Source organism: Carcharhinus amblyrhynchos, chromosome 2 (genome assembly GCF_965287045.1).
Source record: "Carcharhinus amblyrhynchos chromosome 2, sCarAmb.v2.hapA, whole genome shotgun sequence".
Classification (NCBI taxonomy): Eukaryota; Metazoa; Chordata; class Chondrichthyes; order Carcharhiniformes; family Carcharhinidae; genus Carcharhinus; species Carcharhinus amblyrhynchos.
In genome coordinates, this window is record NC_137325.1 from 122,402,430 (window position 1) to 122,428,630 (window position 26,201).

Genomic DNA, 26,201 nt, shown 5'->3' on the forward strand with positions numbered 1-26,201 from the left:
TTAGGCCTCACTTGGAGTACTGCGTCCAGTTCTGGTCGCCGTACTACCGGAAGGATGTAGAGATCCTGGAGAGAGTGCAGAGGAGATTTACCAGGATGTTGCCTGGTATGGAAGGGCTGTCTTACGAGGAAAGATTGGATGAACTTGGGCTGTTTTCCCTTGAGAGACGTCGGCTGAGGGGGGATCTAATAGAGGTTTATAAGATTATGAAGGGGATAGATAGAGTAAATGGTGGTAAGCTTTTTCCGCTATTAGAAATGGATAGAACGAGGGGTCACGGGCTTAGGGTGAGGGGGGCTAGGTATAAGACAAATATTAGAGGGCAGTTTTTCACGCAAAGGGTAGTGGGGGTGTGGAATGCACTGCCGAGTAAGGTGGTGGAAGCAGGCACGCTAGGGTTGTTTAAGAGTCACTTAGACAGCCATATGAGCGGGCTACATATAGGGGGATATAGTAGGCCTTACTGAACATTGTAGGCTTGGGAATACGTTTTGCCTCAGGAATGTTAGTCTTTGCCTGTTTAATAATGAATTTTTTTGTCTCCACAGGCATTTAAGTCCAGCAAGGGGCATGCAGGCGGCAGGTTGTAGTGGGCTGCTCTTGGATGTTGCTTCGGGAGTTGCCTATTGCTTCATGTCGTTAGTGTGCTTAAACTGGACCATCTCGAGGGCAACATGACAGCTCAGAGACTATCTCTGCTGCTGTGCGGACACATGGATTTGGGCCTGTGTCTGTGGGAGTTTGCACGTTCTCCCCGTGGTTGCGTGGGTTTCCTCCGGGTGCTCCGGTTTCCTCCCACATCCCCCAAAGATGTGCTTTTAGGCTGATTGATTGGGTACTAAAATTGTCCCTATATTGGACTCCCTGATCCTCGCACGTTAGGCGTAGACTAAAATCATGAATAGGTCACTGAGATAGTAGGACGGCGGCGCGGGCTCGTTGGGCCGAAGGGCCTGTTTCCCGTGCTGTGTTGTTCTTTGTTCTTCTTTGGAGTACTGCGTCCAGTTCTGGTCACCTTACTACCGGAAGGACGTGGAGACTCTGGAGAGGGTGCAGAGGGGGTTTACCAGGATGTTGCCTGGCATGGAAGGACTGAGTTACGAGGAAAGGTTGGAGAAACTGGGACTTTTCTCCTTGGAAAGACGGAGATTAAGGGGAGACATGATAGAGGTATATAAGATACTGAAGGGAATAGATAGAGTCAATAGTGATAGGCTGCTCCCTAGATTGGGTACAATTACGAGAAGTCATGATCTAAGGGTGAGGGGGGAGAAGTATAATTTGGACATGAGAGGAAGGTTCTTCACGCAGACGGTTGTTGGGGAATGGAACGCGCTACTGAGTAGGGTGGTGGAGGCAGGCACGTTGGACTTGTTTACTTAGATAGACACGTGAGCGAAACAAGGATGGAGGGTTATAGTAGGGGGTATTAAATAGGGTCAGAGCCTCGGGAGACACCGGAAATGCAGGCTTACATGTTAACGTTTTTGTCTTTTTATTCCACAGGTGGCGGTCCACCTTGTTGTCAAACAAGGGGCATGCACACGGTGGGTCGTGCGTGGGCTGCTCTTGGAAGTTCCGGGAGTGGCCTAGTACTTCGTGTCGGTGTGTGTGCTTGATCCTGGACCGGTAGACGGGCGCCGCAACAGCTCAGTGACTAGCACTGCTAGCTGTGCAGATACATGGATTTGGGCCTGTGTCTGTGGGAGTTTGCGCATTCTCCCTGTGGTTGCGTGGGTTTCCTCCGGGCGCTCCGGTTTCCTCCCACACCCCAAACATGTGCTCATAGGCTGATTGGTATACCAAATTGACACTATTCTCCCCTGAATCTGGCTAAGTTAGGGGTTCCACTCGCATACATGCAGGGCAGGGTAGGTGTAGGAGGATGCGGTGGTGCGGGCTCGTTGGGCCGAAGGGCCTGTTTCCCGTGCTGGGTTGTTCTTTGTTCACCGCCTTTCTCGTAACAATAATGTCATTCAGGCCCTCCACTCCTACCATCTTTCCATCGCTAACACCCGGCAAATTATTCACGTCCTCCTCCGTGAAGACCAAAACAAAACAGTTATTCAGGGCCTCAGCCATTTCCTCATCCCCTACCACTAAGTCCCCCCTCTCATCCTCTAAAGGTCCAACGTTCACCCTAGCCAGCCTCTTCCTTTTTATGTATTTATAAAAACTCTTGCTATCCTTTTTTATATTAAGCACTAGCCCAGCTTCATAGTTTATCCTACCCTTCTTTATCAACTTTTGTCATTCTTTGTTGACATTTAAACCTCTCCCAATCTTCTTCTCGCCCACTACTCTTAGCTACTCTAAACGCATCCGCTTTTAATTTAACACTTTCCTTCACCTCCTTCGTTATCCACGGCTGATTATCTCTCCTCCTACGATCCTTTTTAACCATCGGAATAAATTTCTGCTGAGCACCAAGAAAGATTTCCTTAAAGATCCTCCACTGTTCCTCAGCAGACCTACCTTCCAACACACTCCCCCAATCAACATTCGCCAATTCCTCTCTCATCCTACCATACTCCCCTCTGTTCAAACAAAGGACACATGTCCGGGAACCCACTTTCTCCTCCTCCATCTGCATCAGAAACTCCACCATACAATGATCACTCTTCCCAAGAGGATCCTTCACCACAAGGTCCCTAATTCTACCCGCCTCATTACATAACACCAGATCCAAGATAGCTCGCTCCCTTGTTGGCTCCAAAACACATTGTTCGAGGAAACTATCCCGGCAGCATTCCAAGAACTCCTCCTCAAGCCCACCGCGTCCAACATGGGTCAACCAATCAATATGTAGATTGAAATCTCCCATAATTAAGGAAGAAATAGCAAGACAATTGGATATAAATTGTCCCATTTGTAAGACGCAGCATGGGTTCATGAAGGGAAGGTCATGTTTGACTAATTTGGTGAAATTCTTTGAGAACATTACATGCACGGTGGACAATGGGGAACCTGTGCATGTGGTGTATCTGGATTTCCAAAAGGCATTTGACAAGGTGCCACACCGAAGACTGCTACATAAGATAAAGGTGCACAGTGTTATGGGTAATGTGTTAGCATGGATAGAGGATTGGTTAACAACAGAAAGCAAAGAAAGGGGGTAGATGGGTGTTTTTCTGGTTGGCAGTGACTAGTGGTGTGCCTCAAGGATCAGCACTGGCACCGCAATTGTTCATGACAGATGATTTGGAGTTGGGGACCAAATGTGGTGTGTCAAAATTGACAGATGATATTAAGATGGGTGGCAGAGCAAAGTGTGCAGAGGATGCTGAAAGTCTGCAAAGGGATTAGATAGTCCAAGTGAGTGGGCGAGGGTCTGGCAGATGGAGTATAATGTTGGTAAACGTAAGGTCATCCATTTTGGTAGGAATAACAGCAAAATGGACTATTATTTAAACAGTAAAAAAATTGCAGCACGCTGCTATGCGGGAATCTCAAGAAGTTGATTTGCATGTACAGCAGGTAATTAAGGCAAATAGAAATTTTGTCCTTCATAGCTAGAGGGATAGAGTTTAAAAACAGCGAGGTTATGTTGAAGCCGAATAAGATGCTGGTGAGGCCACACCTGGAGTACTGTGTAGAGTTTTGGTCTCCTTACTTGAGAAAGGATATACTGGCACTGGAGTGGGTGCAGAGGAGATTAACCAGGTTGATTCTGGAGTTGAGAGGATTTGCTTATGAGGAAAAACCGAATAGACTGGGGCTATACGCATTGGAATTCTGAAGAATGAGGGGAGATCTTATAGAAACATAAGGTCATGTACGGAAAAGATAAGACAGAAGCAGGGAAGTTGTTTCCACTGGTAGGTGAAACTAGAACTAGGAGTATAACCTCAAAATACGCGGAAGCAGGTTTAAGACTGAGTTGGGGAGGAATTTTTTCACACAAAGGGTTGTGAATCTATGGAATTCCCTGCACAGTGAAGCAGATGAAGCTACCTCATTCAATGTTTTTAAGGCAAGGATAGATAAATTTTTGAACAGTAAAGGAATTAAGGGTTATGGTGAGTAGGCAGGTAAATGGAGTTGAGTCCACGAAAAGATCAGCCATGATCTTATTGAATGGCAGAGCAGGCTCAAGGGGCTAGATAGCCTATTCCTGCTTCTAATTCTTATGTACCTCTTTATTGTTAGAGGAAATGCAGCATAGGTTTACCAGACTAATTTCTGGGATGGCAGGACTATAAGGAGACTGGGTCTGTATTCTCTACAGCTTAGAAGAATGAGAGGTGACCTCACTGAAATTTATAAAATTCTTAAAAAGGGCGAGATAGAGTATATACAGAAAGCGTGTCAGGGGGATGTGGGAATCTAGAATCAAGGGACCGAGTCTCAAGGTAAGGAGCAAATCTCACAGGCTAATGAATATTCTGGAATTCTCTGTTCTAAGACAAAGATTGATAGATTTCTAGATACAAAAGATCAAGGAAAATGACATTCAGGAAAACCATCAATCATGATTGCGGCTCAGTGGTTAGCACTGCTGCCTTACAGCGCCACGGAGTTGCTGCAGGGCAAGTTGTAGATGGTATTCACTGCTATTATTGTACATCAGTGGAAAAGGTGCGATTGTTTCAGCTGGTGCACGGGCTGCCAATTACGCAGGCTGCTTTGTCTTGGAAGGTGTTCAGCATCTTGAGTATTGTTAGAGTTGCACTTATCCAGGTAAGGAGAGAGAATTGCACCACTCAAGACTTCTCAGACACTGAACAGTCAACGTCCAAATGCAGCAAGATCTGGACAATGTCCAGGCTTGGGCCAACAAATTTTGATTTGATTTATTATTCTCACATGTATTAACACAGCGAGAAGTATTGTTTCCTATGCACTATAGAGTCAAAACATACCGTTCATAAAGAAGAAAACGAGAGAGTGCAGAATATACCGTTACAATCATCGCGAAGGTGGCAAGAAAAGTGTCAACTTAATGCAAGGCAAGTCCATTAAAAACTCTTGACAGCAGCAGGGACGAAGCTGTTCTCGAGTCGGTTGGTACATGACCTCAAACTTTTGCATCTTTTTCCCGAAGGAAGGTGGAAGAGAGAATGTCTGGGGTGCGTGGGATCCTTGATTATGCTGGCTGCTTTGCCAAGGCATTGGGAAGTGTAGACAGAATCAATGGATGGGAGGCTGGTTTAAATGATGGACTGGGCTGCATTCACGACCTTTTGTCATTTCTTGCAGTGTTGGGCAGAGCAGCAGCCATACCAAGCTGTGGTACAACCAGAAAGAATGCTTTGTATGATGCATCTGTAAAAGTTGGTGCGAGTCATAGCTGACATGCCAAGTTTCCTTAGTCTTCTGAAAAAGTAGAGGCATGGGGGGGACCAGGACAGACTGTTGGTGATCTGGACACCTAAAAACTTGAAGCTCTCGACCCTTTCTACTTTGTTCCCATTGATTTAAACAAGGACAGGTTCTCCTTTACGTTTCCTGAAGTTGATGACAATCTCCTTTATTTTGTTGACATCGAGGGAGAGATTATTGTTGTCGCACTAGTTTCTCTATCTATTCCTGAGTACTTTGTCTCAGCATTGTTTGAAATCCAACCCACTATGGTGGTGTCATCAGCAAACTTGAAAATTGAATTGGAAGAGAATTTGGCCACACAGTCATAGGTGTACAAGGAGTATAGTGGGGGCTGAGAACATAAACCTATGGGGCAACAGTGTTGAGGGTTATTGTGGAGGAGGTGTTGTTGCTTATCCTTACAGATTGTGGTCTGTGAGTTAGAAAGTTCAGGATCCAGTTGCAGAGGGAGGTGCTGAGTTCCAAGCCATGGAGTTTAGAGATGAGTTTTGTGGGAATAATAGTGTTGAAGACTGAGCTGCAGTCAATAATTAGGAGTCTGACATTGGTGTCCTTGTTATCTAGGTGTTCCAGGATTGAGTGCAAGGCCAGTGAAATGATGTCTGCTGCGGATCTGTCGCAGCAGTTAGCAAACTGCAGTGGATCCAGGTAGTCCAAGAGGCTGGAACTGATTTGTGCCATAACTAACCTTTGGCATTGAAAATTTGCACCACAGGTGCCAGACAATTACGATTTCCAGTGAGAGAATCTAACCATTGCCTCTTGACATTCAATGGCATACCCATTGTTGGATCCCCCACTATCAACTTGGGGTTACCACTGATCAGAAACTTAACTGGATGAGCCACATAAATACCATGGCTACAAGAACCGGTCAGAGGCTAGGATTCCTACAATAAGTCATTCACTTCCTGATTCTGAAAGCCTGTCCAAAACCCACGAGGCACAAGGCTGGAGTGAGATGGAATACTCTCCAATTGCTTGGACAAGTGCACCTCCAACAACTCTAAACTCGCCACATGTTTGAAGCAGCCATCTGAAGCTAGCTGAAAGGCAATAAAGCTTCTGGCGCAGATGGAATCCCCACTAGAAGTGGGGATTAAAATGTGACGGCAAGGCATCTTGGATAAGAATCCACAACCTCATTACCCTTGGCTGGAAGGAAGAAAGCATGTCGGGAAATCCGACATACTTGTGACCATCTTCAGAAAGGAGACAGTTGCGACTGCAGAAATTAAAGAGAGGTTTCCCTACTCTACGCCATGAGGAAGGTCATCACGAGAATCCTCCAAGTGGCTGAAGAGCTCCTCTCTGACTCTCAGTGCAGCTTCCGTCCATCAAGAGGCACAGCAGTCATGATTTTCAGCGCACAACAAATCCAGGAAAACCTCTGTACATGGTCTTCTTCGAACTCGCAAAGGCCGGTGAACCATGGAGGATTGTGGAACTCCTCCTCAAATTCAGCTGCCTGCAGAAATTCATCGAAGCTGAAATCCAACATCCATTTCAATACACCACTGGAAACTTCAGGTGTCTGAGGAATAGTGTTCGAAGACAGAGCGTAAATCCAGCACCAAGCTCACGGTCTACAGAGCAGCCATAACCTCCACCCTCCTGTATACATCAGAAACACGGACAATGTGCAGCAGACACAGCTTTCTGGAGAGATATCAATGTTGCTTCTGCAAAATCCTGCAAATCCAGTGGCAGGACTGGCATACTAATCAGAGGGTCTTCTCCCAGATTAACATTCTCGACATTGAGGCATTGGTCACATTCAACCAGCTGTGATGGACGGGCCACATTTGTTTCAGGAAGCATGCAAATAATGCTCTACTCCAAGCTCCACAATGGCAAGCGCAGAAGCAGAGGAAATGCTACAAGGATGTTCTGAAAGAACCCCTTAAATAAATGCAATATCTTCATCTTTGAAATGTGGGAATCACCTGCATGAGAAAGCACAAACTGGGGAAGAAACATCTGGGAAGGAGCCAATCACCTCGAGCATCACCATTTAGAGCACAAAGAAGTCAAGCATAAACAGTAGACAGAGAAGGCAGAATCCATCTATCTCAGATCACTGTGTGGAGTTTGTATGTTCTCCCGTGTCTGTGTGGGTTTCCTCCGGTTGCTCCAGATTCCTCCCACATTCCAAAGATGTGCAGGTTAGATGGATTGACCCCATCGTAAATTGCCTTAGTGTCAGGGGGTTTAGCAGGATAAATACGTGGTGTTACGAGGCTGGGCCTGAGCAAGACTAGTGTTGGTGCAGGCTCGATGGGCCCAATGGCCTTCTTCTGTACTGTAGGGATGCTATGGTTCTAAAACTAAAGCCCAAGAGAGAAAAAAAATGTCACATTAAGAAATTAAAGGAGTAATGATGGTATGACTGAGAAACTGGCTAAGGAACATAAAACAGGAGTGGTTATAAGCCCCCAAATAATGACCTGGAGGTGGGGCAGGCTACAAACACGCAAATAAATGATGCCTGCAGAAATGGAACGGTGATAATTATGGGGGATTTCAATCTACATACTGATTGGTCGACCCATGTTGGACGCAGTGGGCTTGAGGAGGAGTTCTTGGAATGCTGCCGGGATAGTTTCCTTGAATAGTGTCTGCTGGAGCCGACAAGGGAGTGAGCTATCTTAGATCTGGTGTTATGTAATGAGGCAGATAGAATTAGGGACCTTGTTGTGAGGAATCCTCTTGGGAAGAGTGATCATTGTATGGTTGAATTTTTGATGCAGATGGAGGATGAGAAAGTAGGGTCCCGGACCTGTGTCCTCTGTTTGAACAGAGGGGAGTACGATAGGATGAGAGAGGAATTGGCAAATGTAGATTGGGGGCGCAGATTGGTTGGTAGGACTGCTGAGGAACAGTGGAGGATCTTTAAGGAGATTTTTCTTGGTGCTCAGCAGAAATTTATTCCGATGGTCAAGAAGGATCGTAGGAGAAGGGATAATCAGCCGTGGTTAACGAAGGAGATAAAGGAGAGTATTAAATTAAAAGCTGATGCGTTTAGAGTGGCTAAAAGTAGTGGGCGAGTAGAGGATTGGAAGAGGTTTAAAAATCAAAGAATGACTAAGAAGTTGATAAAGAAAGGAAGGATAGACTATGAAGCTAAATTAGCGCTAAATATAAAAAAGGATAGTAAGAGTTTTTAGAAATATATAGAGAGGAGGAGACTGGCTAGGGTGAATGTTGGACCCTTAGAGGATGAGAGGGGGGAGTTAGTGGTGGGGGATGAGGAAATGGCTGAGGCCTTAAATAAGGTTTTTGCTTCGGTCTTCACGGAGGAGGATGCGAATAGTTTGCCCGGTATTAAAGATAGAAGGATGGTAGGAGTTGAGGGCCTGAATGAGATCACTGTCACTAGAGAGGTAGTGCTCGACAGACTAGTGGGACTGATGGTGGACAAGTCCCCAGGACCAGATGGAATGCATCCCAGGGTTCTGAAGGCAATGGCAGAGGTGATAGTGGATGCCTTAGTGATTATTTTCCAAACCTCACTGGATTCCAGGGAAGTGCTGGAAGATTGGAAAACAGCTAATGTTACGCTGCTGTTTAAAAAAGGTAGCAAGCAAAAGGCAGGGAATTATAGGCCGGTTAGTTTAACGTCTGTTGGAGGAAAAATGCTTGAATCCGTCAAAGAAGAAATAGCGATGCATCTTGAGAAGAATTGTTTGATAGATCAGACGCAGCATGGATTCGTTAAGGGGAAGTCGTGTCTGACGAATTTATTTGAATTCTATGAGGATGTGTCTAGTGCGGTGGACAGAGGGGAACCGTGGACGTGGTGTTTCTCGATTTTCAGAAGGCTTTTGAAAAGGTGCCGCACAAAAGGTTGTTACAGAAGGTTAGGGGGCATGGAGTTGGGGGTAAGGTGTTAGCGTGGATAGAGGATTGTCAAATAGGAGGCAGAGAGTAGGTGTCAATGGTGCTATTCGGATTGGCGGTTGGTGACTAGTGGAGTGCCCCAGGGATCGGTGCTGGGGCCTCAGCTATTTACCATTTATATAGATGATCTGGAGGAGGGAGCTGAGTGTAAGGTGTCGAAATTTGCTGATGGCACAAAAATAAGTGGAAAAGCAAATTGTGTGGAGGGTGTAGAAAGTCTGCAGAGGGATCTAGATAGGCTGAGCGAGTGGGCGAGGACCTGGCAGATGGAATACAATGTTGGAAGTGTGAGGTTATCCACTTTGGCAGGAATAATAGTAGGAGGGACTATTATTTAAAGGGCGAAAAGCTGCAGCATGCTGCGGTGCAGAGGGACCTGGGGATCCTTGTGCATGAGTCGCAAAAACCCAGCCTACAGGTGCAGCAGGTGATCAGGAAGGCAAATGGGATGCTGGCCTTCATAGCGAGGGGGATTGAATATAAAACTAAGGAGGTCTTGCTGCAACTGTACAGGGCACTTGTGAAGCCGCAGCTGGAGTACTGTGTGCAGTTTTGGTCGCCGCACTTGCGTAAGGATATTTTGGCCTTGGAGGGAGTGCAGAGGAGGTTCACTCGGCTGATACTGGAGTTGAGGGGGTTGAACTATGAAGAGAGGCTGAATAGACTGGGCTTGTACTTGTTGGAGTTTAGAAGGATGAGGGGGGGATCTTATTGAGACGTATAAGATGAAGAAGGGGATGGATAGGGTAGAGGTGGAGAGCTTCTTCCCGCTCAGAAAGGACAGCAGGACTAGAGGGCACAGCCTCAAGATAAGGGGGGGTGCAGTTTAGAACGGAGTTAAGGAGGAACTTCTTCACTCAAAGGGTGGTGAATCTCTCGAATTCTCTGCCCGTTGAAGTGGTGGAGGCTACCTCGCTAAATATATTTAAGACGCGGGTAGATAGGTTTTTGGTCGGCAAGGGGATTAAGGGTTATGGGGAGAAAGCGGGAAAGTGGAACTGAGCCACTTCAGATCAGCCATGATCTTACTGAATGGCGGGGCAGGCTCGAGGGGCTAGATGGCCTACTCCTGCTCCTAATTCTTACGTTCTTATTATGTTCTTATGTTATGAAAGCTTCTTTTTCAGACTACAGGGAAGTATACAAGGGTATTCCACAGTGAGGGGGCATGAGAACCACTGCTCTTTGAAATATATTGATGACCTGGATCTGGTTACACAGGGCACATTTTCACAGTTGTGGATGATACGAAATTCAAACATAGGAGGACAGTAACGAACTGCAGGATGTCATAGACATGCTGGCCAAAAAAGCAGACACATGACAAATGGTATGTACGAGGTGAGGAACACCAGTAGTGTTCCTGCTGATTTTACCTGCAGGAAGTGTGTACACTTGCAGCTTCTGGAGGAGCGCGTGAAGGAGCTGGAGCTGGAATTGGAGGAACTCCGGATAATTCAGGAATTGAGGCGGACATTGATAGGAGTTACAAAGAGATAGTCGCTCCTAAAAATGAGTCTTGGGTAACTGTTAGGAAGAGGGGTAATAAGCAATCAGGGAGACAATCCCCTAGGGCTGTTCCCCTCCAAAATAAGTTTTCTGTCCTGGAGGCTACAGTTGAGGAAGAATCAACTGGAGATAGCCAAAGGGAGCAGGTCTCTGGAGGTGAGCCTGCTGTGAAGGCTCAGGTGGGTAGGGGAAGTAAAAGATTAGGCCTGGTGATTGGGGACTCCATAGTTAGGGGGACAGATCGGAGAGTCAGCAGTAATGGAAGGGACTCAGGGCTGGTGTGTTGCCTCCCAGGGGCTGGGGTCCGGGATCCAGGATGTTTCAGAGCGGGTGTTTAAGACCCTCAAGGGAGAGGGGAGTCAGCCCCAAGTCATAGTTCATGTGGGGACACATGACATAGGGAGGATAAGAGAAGGGGATATTAAACAGAAATTTATGGAGTTGGGGTGGAAACTTAGGGCCAAATCAAACAGAGTGGTTATCTTGGGACTCTTGCCTGTGCCACGGGATAGTTTAGAGAAGAATAGAGAGAGGGAAAGTTTGAACTCGTGGCTGAGGGGATGGTGCAGGAGGGAGGGGTTCAGGTTCTTGAACAATTGGGGCTCATTCTGGGGAAGGTGGGACCTCAACAAGAGGGGTGGTCTACACCTGAATCAGAGGGGAACCAATATCTTGGGGGGAAAATTTGCAAAGGCTATGCAGGGGGGTTTAAACTGATTCAGAGGGGGAGTGGGATCCTGAGTAGCAGGGATGAAATTGAGGGGGTCATAGATGAGGACTGCAAAGCACGGCACCGTGGGGGTGGAGCAGAGCATGGTTTGAAATGCGTATACTTTAATGCGAGGAGTATTCGCAATAAGGTGGATGAACTTGCAGCGTGGATCAGTACCTGGAACTTTGATGTTGTGGCCATTTCAGAGACATGGATAGAGCAGGGACAGGAATGGTTGTTGCAGGTTCCAGGGTTCAAATGCTTCAGTTGGAGTAGAGAAGGAGGTAGAAGGGGGGGGAGGAGTAGCATTATTAATCAAGGACTGTATCACAGTGACAGAAAGGAAGTCTGATGAGGGCTTGTCTGTTGAGGTAGTATGGGCTGAGATTAGAAATAGGAGAGGAGAGGTCACCCTGTTGGGAGTCTTTTATAGACCTCCTAAAAGTTCTAGAGAGGTAGAGAAAAGGATTGCAGAGACGATCCTGGACAGGAGTGAAAGTAATAGGGTAATTGTTATGGGAGACTTTAACTTTACTAATATTGATTGGAATAGCTATAGCTCTAGCTCGTTAGAGGGGTCAGTTTTTACACAAAGCGTGCAGGAAGGTTTTTTGATTCAGTATATAGATAGGCCAACTAGAGGTGAGGCTATATTGGATTTGGTGCTGGGAAATGAGCCAGACCAGGTGTTAGACTTGGAAGTTGGTGAACATTTTGGTGATAGTGACCACAATTCGGTTACGTTCACCTTAGTGATGGAAAGGGATAGGCATGAACCTCGGGGCAGTAGTTATAGCTGGGGTAAGGGTAATTATGAGGCTATTAGGAGAGAATTAGGGAGCATAGGTTGGACTAGGAAACTACAGGGGCTTGAAACATCTGAAATGTGGAGTTTATTCAAGGAGCAGCTACTGCGAGTCCGTGATAAGTATGTCCCTGTCAGGCAAGGAGGAAATGGTCGAGCGAGGGAACCGTGGTGCACTAAAAAAGTTGATTCGCTGGTTAAAAGGAAAAAGGAGGCTTATGTCAGGATGAGGCTTGAGGGCTCAGGTAGTGCACTGGAAAGCTATAGATTAGCCAGAAGGGAGTTAAAGAGGGAGTTAAGAAGGGCTAAAAGAGGACACGAGAAGACTTTGGCTGATAGGATTAAGGAGAATCCTAAGGCTTTCTTTAGATATGTTAAGAATAGAAGATTGGTTAGGGCAAGATTAGGGCCAGTCAGAGACAGCAGTGGGAAGTTATGTGTGGAACCGGAAGAGATTGGAGAGGCACTGAACAAATATTTCTCTTCAGTATTCACGCAGGGAGACGTAAATGTAGTTGTGGAGAACACTGGGTTACAGGGTTGTAAACTGGATAGTATTGCAGTAGATAAGGAGGATATGCTAGATACTCTTGAGGGTTTGAAAATAGATAAGTCCCCTGGGCCAGACGGGATCTACCCTAGGATTCTCTGGGAGGCAAGAGAGGCGATTGCAGAGCCTCTGGCTCTGATCTTCAGGTCGTCGTTGGTCACAGGTATAGTGCCAGAAGACTGGAGGATAACGAATGTTGTCCCATTGTTTAAGAAAGGGAATAGAGACTTCCCCGGGAATTATAGACCGGTGAGTCTTACTTTTGTTGTGGGCAAAGTATGAGAAAAAAATTATTAGGGATAGGATTTATAGTTATTTAGAGAGTAATGAATTGATTGGAGATAGTCAGCACGGTTTTGTGAAGGGTAGGTCGTGCCTTACTAACCTTATTGAGTTTTTTGAAAAAGTGACCAAAGAGGTGGATGGGGGTAAGGCAGTTGACGTGGTATATATGGACTTTAGTAAGGCATTTGATAAGGTTCACCATGGAAGGCTTCTGCAGAAAATGCAGATGTATGGGATTGAGGGTGATTTAGTTAATTGGATCAGGAATTGGCTAGCTGATAGAAGACAGAGGGTGGTGGTTGATGGGAAGTATTCGTCATGGAGTTCGGTTACAAGTGGTGTGCCTCAGGGATCTGTTTTGGGGCCACTGCTGTTTGTAATTTTTATAAATGATCTGGATGAGGGTATAGAAGGATGGATTAGTAAATTTGCTGATGACACCAAAGTCGGAGGAGTGGTAGATAGTGAAGAGGGGTATCATAGTTTACAGAGAGACTTGGACAAGTTGCAGAGCTGGGCCAAGAGGTGGCGGATGGAGTTTAATGCAGAAAAGTGTGAGGTAATTCACTTTGGCAGGAATAACAGACGTGTAGAGTATAGGGCTAACGGTAGGACTCTGAATAGTGTTGACGAACAGAGGGATCTAGGTGTATTTGTGCACAGATCCCTGAAAGTTGGAAATCAAGTCAATAAGGTTGTTAGGAAGGCATTCGGTGTCTTGGCGTTTATTGGTAGGGGGATTGAATTTAGGAGCTGCAATGTCATGTTGTTTGTAATTTTTATTAATGATCTGGATGAGGGTATAGCTGGGTGGATTAGTAAATTTGCTGATGACACCAAAGTCGGAGGTGTGGTAGATCGTGAGGAAGGGTGTCATAGTTTGCAGGGAGACTTAGACAGGTTGCAGAGCTGGGCCGAGAGGTGGCGGATGGAGTTTAATGTGGAGAAGTGTGAGGTGATTCACTTTGGTAGGAATAACAGATGTGTTGAGTATAGGGCTAACGGGAGGACTTTGAATAGTGTGGATGAACAGAGGGATCTAGGTGTATGTGTACATAGATCCCTGAAAGTTGGGAATCAAGTAGATAAGGTTGTTAAGAAGGCATACGGTGTCTTGGCGTTTATTGGTAGGGGGATTGAATTTAGGAGTCGCAGCGTCATGTTGCAACCGTACACAACTCTGGTGCGGCCGCACTTGGAGTACTGTGTGCAGTTCTGGTCCCCACATTACAGGAAGGATGTGGAGGCTTTGGAGAGGGTGCAGAGGAGGTTTACCAGGATGTTGCCTGGTATGGAGGGGAGGTCCTATGAGGAGAGACTGAGGGATTTGGGGTTGTTTTCGCTAGAAAGAAGGCGACTAAGAGGGGATCTTATTGAAACATATAAGATGATTAGAGGTTTAGATAGGGTGGATAGTGATAGCCTTTTTCCTTGGATGGAGAAAGCTAGCACGAGGGGGCATGGCTTTAAATTAAGGGGGGGTAGTTATAGGACGGATGTCAGGGGTAGGTTCTTTACCCAGAGGGTGGTGAGGGATTGGAATGCCCTGCCTGCTGCAGTTGTAAATGCGCCTAGTTTGGGGGCGTTTAAGAGATCCGTGGATAGGTTTAGATTAGTGGGTCACTGTTTTTTTTTAAACTGGTCGGCGCAACATCGTGGGCCGAAGGGCCTGTTCTGCGCTGTAATGTTCTATGTTGCAACTGTACAAAACTCTGGTGCGGCCGCACTTGGAGTATTGTGTACAGTTCTGGTCCCCACATTATAGGAAGGATGTGGAGGCATTGGAGAGGGTGCACAGGAGGTTTACCAGGATGTTGCCTGGTATGGAGGGAAGGTCCTATGAGGAGAGACTGAGGGATTTGGGGTTGTTTTCGTTGGAAAGAAGGCGGCTAAGAGGAGACCTTATTGAAACATGCAAGATGATTAGAGGCATAGATAGGGTGGACAGTGATAGCCTTTTTCCTCGGATGGAGAAAGCTAGCATGAGGGGACATAGCTTTAAATTAAGGGGTGGTAGTTATAGGACGGATGTCAGAGGTAGGTTCTTTACCCAGAGGGTGATGGGGGAATGGAATGCCCTGCCTGCTGCAGTTGTAGATGCACCTAGTTTGGGGGCGTTTAAGAGGTCCATGGATAGGTTTATGGATGGAAAGGGATTGGTTTAGGTTAGAGGGTCATTGCTTTTCTCTTAATTGGTTGGCGCAACATCGTGGGCCGAAGGGCCTGTTCTGCACTGTAATGTTCTATGTTCTAAACTAAAGTTAATGAAGAAAATTGTGAACTGAAAGAAGGAGAACTAGCATCAAGTAAACGCTAGAAGGAGGGGAGGGACAGGATGAGACTGGGGGTATGGACAAAATCCTTGAAGTAAATCAGGACAAGAGGAGAAGTCTCTTAATAAAGCATGTGAAATCAGCAGCTTTAGTAACCAAGTCAAATACAAAAGCAATAAAGTTATGCTGAAACTTTATAAAATTGGTTGGGTCTGAGATGAATTAACAGTGTTCAATTCTGAGGAATGACTTGCGTGGAGAGATTCTAACTCAGTTTCTCTCTCAGACAGAAACACACACAATTTTGGCAACACCTGTGGTATTTCAGGTTTCCAGTATCCACTGTATTTTGTTTTTTGAGAAGCTAGATTTGTTCTCCTTGGAGCACAGAAAGTTCGTGGGTGGGTTTCCTCAAACAGTCCAAAGACGTGTGGGTTAGCTTGATTGGCCATGCCAAATTGACCCTAGTGTCAGGGGATGCTTGGGGTTATGGGAATCGAGCCTGGGTGGGGTTGTGGTTGGTGCAGATTTGATGGGCCAAATGGCCTCCTTCTGCACTGTAGGGATTCTATGATCTATGGTCTGAAGGAGATTTGAAAGAGATAAAGAGAGATGTGCAAAATCACAGAAGGTTTTGATAAGCCTAATTAAGGAGAAACAATTTCCAATGATAGAAGGCTTGTAATGAGATGACACAGATTTAAGCTACTTGGCAAAAAAAAAATCAGAGGCAGAGAGAAAAATATTCTTTTCACAACAATTTGTTGTGATCTGAAATGCAGTACCTGACATGCTGGTGGAAGCAGCTTCAATAGCGGCTTTCAAAAGAGAGTTAGATAAATAGTTTAAGTAGAAAAATCCATAGGACTCTGGGAAAGGGAGTAAATGATAGTTCCACCAGGGATCAGGCACAGGCACAATGGGTCAAATAGCCTCCTACTGAGTTGTAAAATCTGTGATTCTAAACTACACTGCTGCTGCTACATTCTAATTAGCAGGTGAATATTTTCTTGCACCAATATTTCACCACACAGACTTCTAAACAGCTGCAGCTGTATTTTTAAAATGAGGTTGTCAATTCAAATCCTACAGGGGTATCTTAATTCAAAGCTGGTATGCTCACATGCTGACCAGTGTATAGCTGCTTAAGGGCCTTTCAAACTACACACATAACATCAGAATGTTTTCTACATCATTAGTCCTTCAACTGCTCATAATTTTTAAATGATTAAGCAACAACATTTAGGATTGTACCGGCAACATTTGCACCACATTAGCACCAAGCAATAATCATCGTAAACAAGTTCCATCTGCCTCCCTTTGACTTTTAATGGCATCAACATTACCTACCAAGACTTCTACCACAATAGACATGCAGCCACTGGCCAGAAACTTAACTGCACCAGCCATATCAACATGGTTACAAGAGAAAGAGAGACAATGATACACTATCGGGGGCGGGATGATAAAACAGTGGTTAGCACTGCTGCCTCACAGCGCCAGGGACCTGGGAGCAATTCCCAGCTTGGGTCTCTGTCTAGTGGAGTTTGCACATTCTCCTCATCTCTGCTTGGGTTTCCTCTGGGTGCTCTTGTTTCCTTCCACAGTCAGAAAGACGTGCTGGTTAGGTGCATTGACCCAAACAGGCACCAGAGCATGGCGACTAGGGGAATTTCACAGTAACTTCATTGCAATGTTAATGTAAGCCTTACTTGTGACATGAATAAAAAAACGTCAAAAAACTTTTACAACGAGTGGCTCACCTCCTCGCCTTTCAAACATTCTTTGGTAGTCAATGTTCCTTGTTGTTTTTATTAGTGTGCAGGCGACTTCTTAACGATTTATGGCCTCTTTACGTTGTTTTGCATGGTCACATGGCAATTTAAAGGCCGACTTAAGCGTCATTGACTTTTGCATAGTTTAGGGGGAACATTTCTGGTGGCGACAATGCCCAAGTCAGGTGTGAGATAAAACACTCATCACTGGCTTAGCTAAGCACAATGACAAGCAACTGATATCATCCAGAAGGGAACTGAATAATATCCATTCATCGCTATTGGGACACTGGGACTTCAGTATAGACAGAAATTTGCCGAACTCACAAGAATACCAACACCTCCAGGTCTCACATCATCCTGACTTGGACATTTGACTGAATTCTTCCTTCACAAACACTGGCTAAAAGTACAGGAATTTCCTGTTTGACAGAATTCTGAGTGCACCATCGCAAGAACAGCAGGAAGTCAAGATGACCCACTTCCAACATCTCAAGGCAACTAGAGATGAACTCGGTCAATGGCACCCACAACCTGAAAACCAACACGCACAATACAGGGGAAATCTTTCCCCATTGTGATCAGAAAAAATTTCAACTGCTTGCAGATACAATCTAAAGCATTCAGAAAGAACATGTTTTATATTCATATCTGTATATTTACTTCTTTGTTCACAAGAGCTAAGAATGAATCACCATGGCCAATACTCTTTTTTTAGATAAACATGTGAGCAGATTGTTTCTGAAACAACAGGGCACTCCAATCCTCAAATTAGGCAAAGAGGTATTAACAATAATCTCATTAAACTAGAAATCACAGGTAGAAAAAGATTATATGCACAAGAATGCTGCTCAGTACATGCAGACCTCCTTCTTGTTAACTAAGAACACAGAAAAACTTTTATTCCCAATTTAATCTAGATGCAATGCTGATTTAAAGTGATTGTAGAAGGATTAGAGGGGAGATGAAGACAGCACAGTGCACAGCGATTAAGACTGCTGCCTTTCAGTGCCAGGGACCTAGATTTAATTCCGGTCCTGGTGTGTGTGTGTGTGTGTGTGTGTGTGTGTGTGTGTGTGTGTGTGTGTGGAGTTTGCATGTTCTCCCTGTATCTGTGTGGGTTTCCTCCAGGTGCTTTGGTTTCCCCTCACACTCCAAAGATGTGTGGGTTAGGTTGTTCAGTTATGACAAATTGCCCCTTAGTGTTAGGGGTGTTAGTAGGATAAATATTTGGGGTTACGAGGATAGGACCTGAGTGGTATTGTTGTTAGTGCAGTTCGTTGAGTCAAATGGCCTCCTTCTGCACAGTAGGGATTTCATAAAAACTTTTGCCCAGAATAGGTTTGGATCTCACTGCCTGAAAGGATAACAGGCAGAAACCCTCACCTCATTTAAAAGGTGTCCGCATATGCATCCAATGTCCTGTAAACTAATCCTGTAGTACTACAGTCCAACTGGTGGCAAGTGGAATTAGACTGGGTGACTTCGTTTCAGGCTGGCACAGACACAATGGGCCAATTGGCCTGTTCCTGTGACGTCAACTTTTTATGATTCTAACCTGCCAATTTCAACACATAATAAAAAAAACTAGCAGCTTTTATTTGTTAAAAAGCTTATTACCTGTATAAGCAGTCCATGTAATCAGCACCCTTACTGTACTCTTCCCAATATTTATGGTACATGGTCAAAATCTTTTCTTCAGAATCCAGAACTTTCTGTAAATAAAAGTACATCAATAACATATCAAATTGAACAATTTTTTTTTCAAAATCATGCGAGCTGGATGATTTAGATGAACCCGAGTGTCAGAAGTCAATGGCCGAAACTTTACCACTTTGCCACCCCGGAATCGGGGCAGACGAGGTTCCTGGAATGGAAATCTCCGTTGGCCTCAGGCAGGATTTTACAATCTCACCCGAGCGAGGCCAAAAAATCCTGCCCAATATTCCAGTCCAAAGCAACTTCATTCAAAATTGAACTTATCCATGGAAGTTTTGTTGAGTTATTGTGTGGCAAGTTGAACAGCAAGATAAAGTGTTGCATTGACATTCTTAAGGACAATATTTTGAAATTGTACAAAATTACTTCTGCTTTGTTCGTATCCTTATTTAATTTTAAGTCATTTTTGAGCCATTTCTTCACTAAGACAATTATGTTTTTTGGAAGAAGGGAAATTAGCACCTCTGTTCTACTTTTATCCAAGTTAGGTGATCCATACCTGGTGCTCTAAAGTTTTGGAGAAAAATGGAGCAAATGGCACCTCCTCCCATTTATGTTGTCTATCAATGCAGTTAATTGATGCAAAGAATTGGAAGTGTGCTGTGGATATCCACTGCAGCTTCACTGTATTAAAGTTATGACTTCATATAATACTGGAAGTTTTAAATTTAAATTTGTCACATGTATGGGGATACAGTGAAAAGTATAAAAAGGATGAGGGGGGTTATCTTATTGTAACTTACAGGATACTGCGAGGCCTGGATAGAGTGCACACAGAGAGGATGTTTCCACTCGTAGGAAAAACACGAACCAGAGGGCACAACCTCAGACTAAAGAGATGATCCTTTAAAAGGTAGATGAGGAGAAATTTTTTCAGCCAGAGAGTGCTGACTCTAAGGAACTCGTTGCTGCAGAAGGTTGTGGAGGCCAGGTCATTGAGTGTCTTTAAGACAGAGATAGATAGGTTCTTGATTAGTAAGGGGATCAGGGGTTATGGGGAAAAGGCAAGAGAGTGGGGATGAGAAAAATATCAGCCATGATTGAATGGCGGAGCAAACTCGATGGGCCGAGTGGACTAATTCTGCTCCTATGTCTTATGGTATTGTTTCTTGCACGTTATACAGACAAAACGTACTGTTTGTAGAGTACATGGGGACAGGGAAAGAAAAAGGTGCAGAATGTAGGATGCAAAATAGAGCAGGTGAAGAGAAAGGTCAGCTCAATATATGGTAGACCCATTCAAAAGTCTGATGGCTGCACGGAAGAAACTGTTCTCGGGTCAGCTAGTTTATGTTCTCAGACTTTTTCCTGATGGAGGAAAGTGGAAGAGAGTATGTCCAGGGTAAGTGGGATCCTTGATTATGCAGGCTGCTTTTCTGAAGCAATGGGAAGTATAGATGGAGTCAATGGAGGTTGGTTTGCGTGATGGACTGGGCTGCACTCACTTTGTGGTTTATGGTCTTGGTCAGATAAGAGTCATACCAAGTTGTGATACATACGGAAAGGAAGCTTTCAATGATCTGTAAAAATTGGGAAAACTTGTCGTGGACACGCTCAATTTCCTTAGCCTGAGAAAGTAGAGGCGCTGGTGGGCTTTCTTAACTTTAGCGTCGATGTGGAGAGACCAGGACAGAATGTTGGTGATCTGAACAGCTACAAACTTGAAGGTATCAACCATTTCCACTTCATCACCATTAATGTAGACAGGGGCATGTCCGCCACTACGTTTCCTGAAGTCGATACCATCTCCTTTGTTTTACTGACATTGAGGGAGAGATTATTGTCATTCCACCAGATTCTCTATCACTTTCCTGTACTCTGTCTCATCATTGTTTGAGATCTGACCCAAAGGAGTATAGTAAGGGGCTGAAGATACAGCCTATAGGCAACGCTGTTGAAGATAATCATAGAGGTGTTGTTGTTACCTACCCTTACTGATTGCAGTCTCTGAGTTAGGAAGTCTAGGATCCATTTGTTTGATAGAGCAGACGCAGCACGGTTTTGTTAAAGGGAAGTCGTGACTGACGAATTTATTGGAATTCTATGAGGGTGTGTCTAGTGCGGTGGATAGAGGAGAACCGATAGATGTGGTGTTTCTTGATTTTCAGAAGGCGTTTGATAAGGTGCCACACAAAAGGTTGTTACAGAAGGTTAGGGGGCATGGGGTTGGGGGTAGGGTGTTAGCGTGGATAGGGGATTGGCTGTCAAATAGGAGGCAGAGAGTGGGGGTCAATGGATGCTATTCGGATTGGCGGTTGGTGACTAGTGGAGTGCCCCAGGGGTCGGTGCTGGGGCCTCAGCTATTTACCATTTATATAGATGATCTGGAGGAGGGAACCGAGTGTATGGTGTCGAAATTTGCTGATGACATCAAGATTGGGGGAACGGCAAATTGTGCAGATGGTGTGGAAAGTCTGCAGAGGGATCTAGATAGGCTGGGCGAATGGGCCCGAAACTGGCAAATGGAACTTAATGTTGGCAAGTGTGAAGTTGTCCACTTTGGTAGGAATAATGGTAGGAAGGACTATTACTTACATGGCGAAAAACTGCAGCATGCGACGGTGCAGAGGGACCTCGGGGTCCTTGTGCAGGAGTCGCAAAAACCCAGCCTGCAGGTGCAGCAGGTGGTCAGGAAGGCAAATGGGATGCTGGCCTTCATAGCGAAGGGGATTGAATATAAAAGTAGGGAGGTCTTGCTGCAACTGTACAGGGCACTGGTGAGGCCGCAGCTGGAGTACTGTGTGCAGTTTTGGTCGCCGCACTTACGCAAGGATATTTTGGCCTTGGAGGGAGTGCAGAGGAGGTTTACTAGGCTGATACCGGAGTTGAGGGGGTTGAGCTATGAGGAGAGGCTGAATAAACTATGCTTGTACTCATTAGAGTTTAGAAGAATGAGGGGAGATCTCATTGAGACATATAAGATGATGAATAGGATGGATAGGATAGAGGTGGAGGAGCTTTTCCCGCTCAGAAAGGGCAGTAGGACTAGAGGGCACAGCCTCAATATAAGGGGGAGGCAATTTAGAACGGAGTTGAGGAGGAACTTCTTCACTCAAAGGGTGGTGAATCTCTGGAATTCTCTGCCCGTTGAAGTGGTGGAGGCTGCCTCGCTAAATATATTTAAGACGCGGGTAGATAGGTTTTTGATAGGCAAGGGGATTAAGGATTATGGGGAGAAGGCGGCAAAGTGGAACTGAGCCACGACAGATCAGCCATGATCTTATTGAATGGCGGGGCAGGCTCAAAGGGCTAGATGGCCTACTCCTGCTCCTACTTCTTATGTTCTTATTTGCAGAGGGAGGAGTCAAGCCATAGGCCATGGAGTTTGGAGATTAATTTTATTGGGATAACAGTGGTTGATGGTTAAGTTGTAGTCAATAAATAGGAGTCTGAAAAAAAAATGTCTTTGTTATCCAGGTGTTCCAGGATTAAGTGTAGGACCAGGTAGATGTCTTCTGTTGTGGACCTGTTGTGGTGGTAGGCAAACAGTAGTGGATCCAGGCAATCTGAGAGGCTGAAATTGATAGGTGCCACGACTAAACTTTTGAAGCACCTCATAATCAGCATCACAGCCACTGGGCAGTTGTCACTAAGGCATGCTGCCTGGCTTTTTTTTTGATGCAGGTATGATGGTAGTCATCTTGAAACAGGTAGGGACTGCAGATCGGAGTAAAGAGAGGTTAAAAATGTCCATGGATACCCGTCAGCTGGTCTATGCAGGATCCATGTGCTCGTCTAGGTACCCCCTTTGGCCCCATCACTTCTGTGGGTTAACTTTCAAGAAGGCCGATCTGATGCCTGCGATGGTGACCTTTTATTGTACCAAAGTCGGCCACTCCATTTGTCAAACCATCACCTCAAATGGGGTTTTAGTGAATGTGATGTAAGATTTCAGCCAAAAGACACCAAGACTTACACGATAGAATTCAGAAGGAACATTTTTATCAGAATGTTAAGAATGTGGGATTAACTACCTTGGGGAAGTGACTAAGAAAAACTTGACCAGCATATATGAAACAAGGAAATAGGGGATGATGATGATAGATTTAGATGAGCAAAGATGGGAGAAGGCCCAACAGGGGCACAAATATTGCTAAAGACTAAACATTCATGTGTCAAACGACATGTTATTGTGCTGTATATCTTATGTTTTCTAAAAATGCAGTATAGAGTACCCTATATGGAATGTAATGGTTTCAAAGAGGAAAAGATGACTTGTCATCACAACTATAAATATTGAGCACATTCCTTTTGGAAAAATTAGTGTGGCTTCTGGTTTGGTAAATTAGAAAATTACTACAATAAAATAAGAACACCAAAATCCAATTTATACAAATATTTAAGTGGCTTCCAATATTGCTGTTTCAATGAACTTTACACTGAACAATCAATGGTGGAACCCAGATTATCCACATCACAGAAAGATCTTCATCAAGAGAAGGTGACAAGTTAGACAGTTGCCCAGGAAGGAATGGAGCAAAGATAATGAACATACTTGATTCAAATCCCAGTGCAGATGCTAAGTGGAGCACATCAATTGCTGTGCAATATTTCAAACAATGACAGTGCTGGTAAATTTACTTTTACTCAGCTCACATCAGCTGATTCAGGACAGACAAAAGATTAAACTTCAAATTCTCTGGTCCATATCGCTCAAGTATGGAACTGGGAAAAATGTTACTAACTGATGATGTTGGTTCATCTAGTAACTACAAGTATCTTGAAAAGGTATCTCCACTAGCAAAACTCCTCGTTTGAAAATAAATTTATTGAATATCCACTTTGAACAGCTCTGGGAGGCTGCAGAAAAAGTGCTGACTCATATGACTGAATGTTTTTATTATAATTCTATCAGTACAGTAAAAGTACAAATTGTGGAACACAACCAATCATGTTCACTAGCTTAGCCTGGAGTTTTAGACATTAATATTTTCCTTAGATTAGATTAAATCAAGTTAGACAAATTTTTGAACAGTAAAGGAATTAAGGAATTATGGTGAGTGGGCAGATAAGTGGAGCTGAGTCCACGAAGAGATCGGCCATGATCTTATTGAATGGCGAAACAGGCTTGAGGGGCCAGATGGCATACTCCTGCTCCTAATTCTTATGACCTTTGAGGGTCTTTATTCACTTCCCTGGGGAAATTAAATTTCAGAGTTCTCCCATGGGGCATGTTTGGGTACAGGTCAACCCTAAAAATCGTGTACTCGAAGGCATCACAGGTTCTTGTCTTCTCAAGTGATGCAATTAGACTTTCAGAGGGCGGACAGACAGATGAGGAGGGGCTAGCAACTTGCATGCTTCCAATTCAATGCTTGCTGAGTTCATTTTAGAGATTGGTTTCCAAAATGTAGACAACAATTAACAATTTTTGCATGGCATGCCTGGAAAACACATTGGATGGATTTTCCAATCAAGCTTGCCCCAAGGCCAGAAATTTCCGCCCAATATCAACAGACCTTTGTATGGTTCCTACCGATTGCTATGATTCCCATGGCAGGTGGGACAGGAAAATTCTGCCCACTATCTGCAAGATGTTTGAGCACAACTTTCAGGAACACATCAAGTAGCCAGTAACACTCATGACTGCAATGCTCAAGTAGAGAGAGACATCCACAGGTGTTTCCCTGGCTCTCTGCTCTCCCTGCTCCAAAGGCAACAAGAACCCCAAAGCTGCAAGCTGCCTTTTAAATGATTCCTCTGTCTTTATATCCTCCCCATGCCCCTAACTGGAAGCTGAACTTGACTACAGGCCAATTAATAGCTGATGCTTTGAAAACTGAATTGCATTTCTGATGATGACATAGTGCAGGGTCAGGACTCAGAAATGTTCTAAGTGTTGGGTTGCTGAACCCAGAATGAAAATGCAGCTGCAACTCCTTTCTTGCTCTGCACTCCATGTACATTATGCAGCTATATAAGAGTATGCAGTCAAGTTCATTAAAATAAAGACATACCTTGTACAAATGTTGGACGTGATTTTCCAGAAAAATTTTCGTTTCTGTGTAAAGTCGTTCGCCCAGAGGTTCTGGGTAGGCAACACACAAAGCATAAATGTCTCTGAATAGAACATTAAGGGCCTTCATTGCAAACAGTGAGGGGAAAATTGTTAACAAAACACGTTTAATGAAACATCAAAAGCAAATTTTAAATTCTAGGAATGATTCATTGAGACAGAAACTAAATTGCTAGGTATCAGACTGACACTTCGCAGAAATGAGACCGTGCCCAGACAAAAAGAAGCTGCATAGAAAAAAAATAAACAATTTTTGTTTTAAAAAGAGTACCATCTATATTGGAGTCAAGAGTATTTTCAGAACTTCAGTTAAAAACTCAGTTGCTAAATATGGTTTAGCTGATATATGTCAATTTGCTATTTGCATTTATAATCTCTCTTCTATGTACAATTTTACATGAAGATTTATGAGCAGTGCTAATTAAATCCTTGTCACTTGTACTTTTTCAATTGTGTTTTCAATTCACTGTGAATGAGGATAATAATATTATTTTCAATCAAATGGATTACCTGACCTGTTTGTAACTTTGACCGAGACACAGTATTTTTCCACAGATTGCCTGTGCACTGTTAAATATAAATTAGCAATAGCACTGAGCCAATTAGAACATCAGGCCGTACAGAGTATTGCCTTAAAATATTAACACAAATATCATGTCACATTTCTTTAGTATTATTTTGCTTTCCTACATCATGCCGGGCTTTTAAATGTTGTTCTGTCTCCAAAAGGGATATCTTGTATTCCGTTTTCTAATTTAGCATTAATAGTGGCTTTCTACTTTTTCCACCATCTTCCTTTTATATAATGCACGAAAAATAGAATTTGTGAAAAATGCAGGACTAATAGATATTATAGATGCCCGCATTCTTGCTACAAAAGCAGAAAATAAGCACACCACTTTATTAAACACAGGAATTAGTTTTCTGCTGGTCTACTCCTGCTCCCGACTTGTATGTCTGTATGCACTTGATGACTTAATTTCTTATCTCATATGAGCAAAGCAACAGGGGTAGGCCAATTTGTGTCTCAAGTTTCTTCAGCAATTCAATGAAATCATGGCTGCTCAGCAAACCAACTCCATTTACCTGCCTTTGCCCCATTTCCTGGAATAGATTTTTGTTAGTCAAAGTTATCAGTTTTAAAAAGCACCAATTGCTGTTTGCAGAAGAGTTCAAACCTTAGAACATAAGAACATAAGAAATAGGAGCAGGAGTAGGCCATCTAGCCCCTCGAGCCTGCCCCGCCATTCAATAAGATCATGGCTGATCTGTCGTGGCTCAGTTCCACTTTCCCGCCCTACCATCCTCTATATGAATAAGTATTTCCTCATT

At 44.3% G+C, this 26,201-nt stretch overlaps 1 protein-coding gene across 9 annotated transcripts in view; it reads right to left on the reverse strand.

The window, feature by feature from the left end:
• Positions 1-26,201, reverse strand: part of cul2 (cullin 2) — an 89,188-nt gene that overhangs the window by 57,512 nt on the left and 5,475 nt on the right. For all 9 annotated transcript variants that reach the window (XM_080212297.1, XM_080212259.1, XM_080212278.1 and 6 more), the window contains exons 3-4: positions 24,811-24,913; positions 18,755-18,849 (exon numbers count right to left, since the gene is read on the reverse strand). In XM_080212297.1, coding sequence (XP_080068423.1) covers positions 18,755-18,849; positions 24,811-24,913 — 198 coding nt within the window. The remainder of the gene's footprint in view (positions 1-18,754; positions 18,850-24,810; positions 24,914-26,201) is intronic.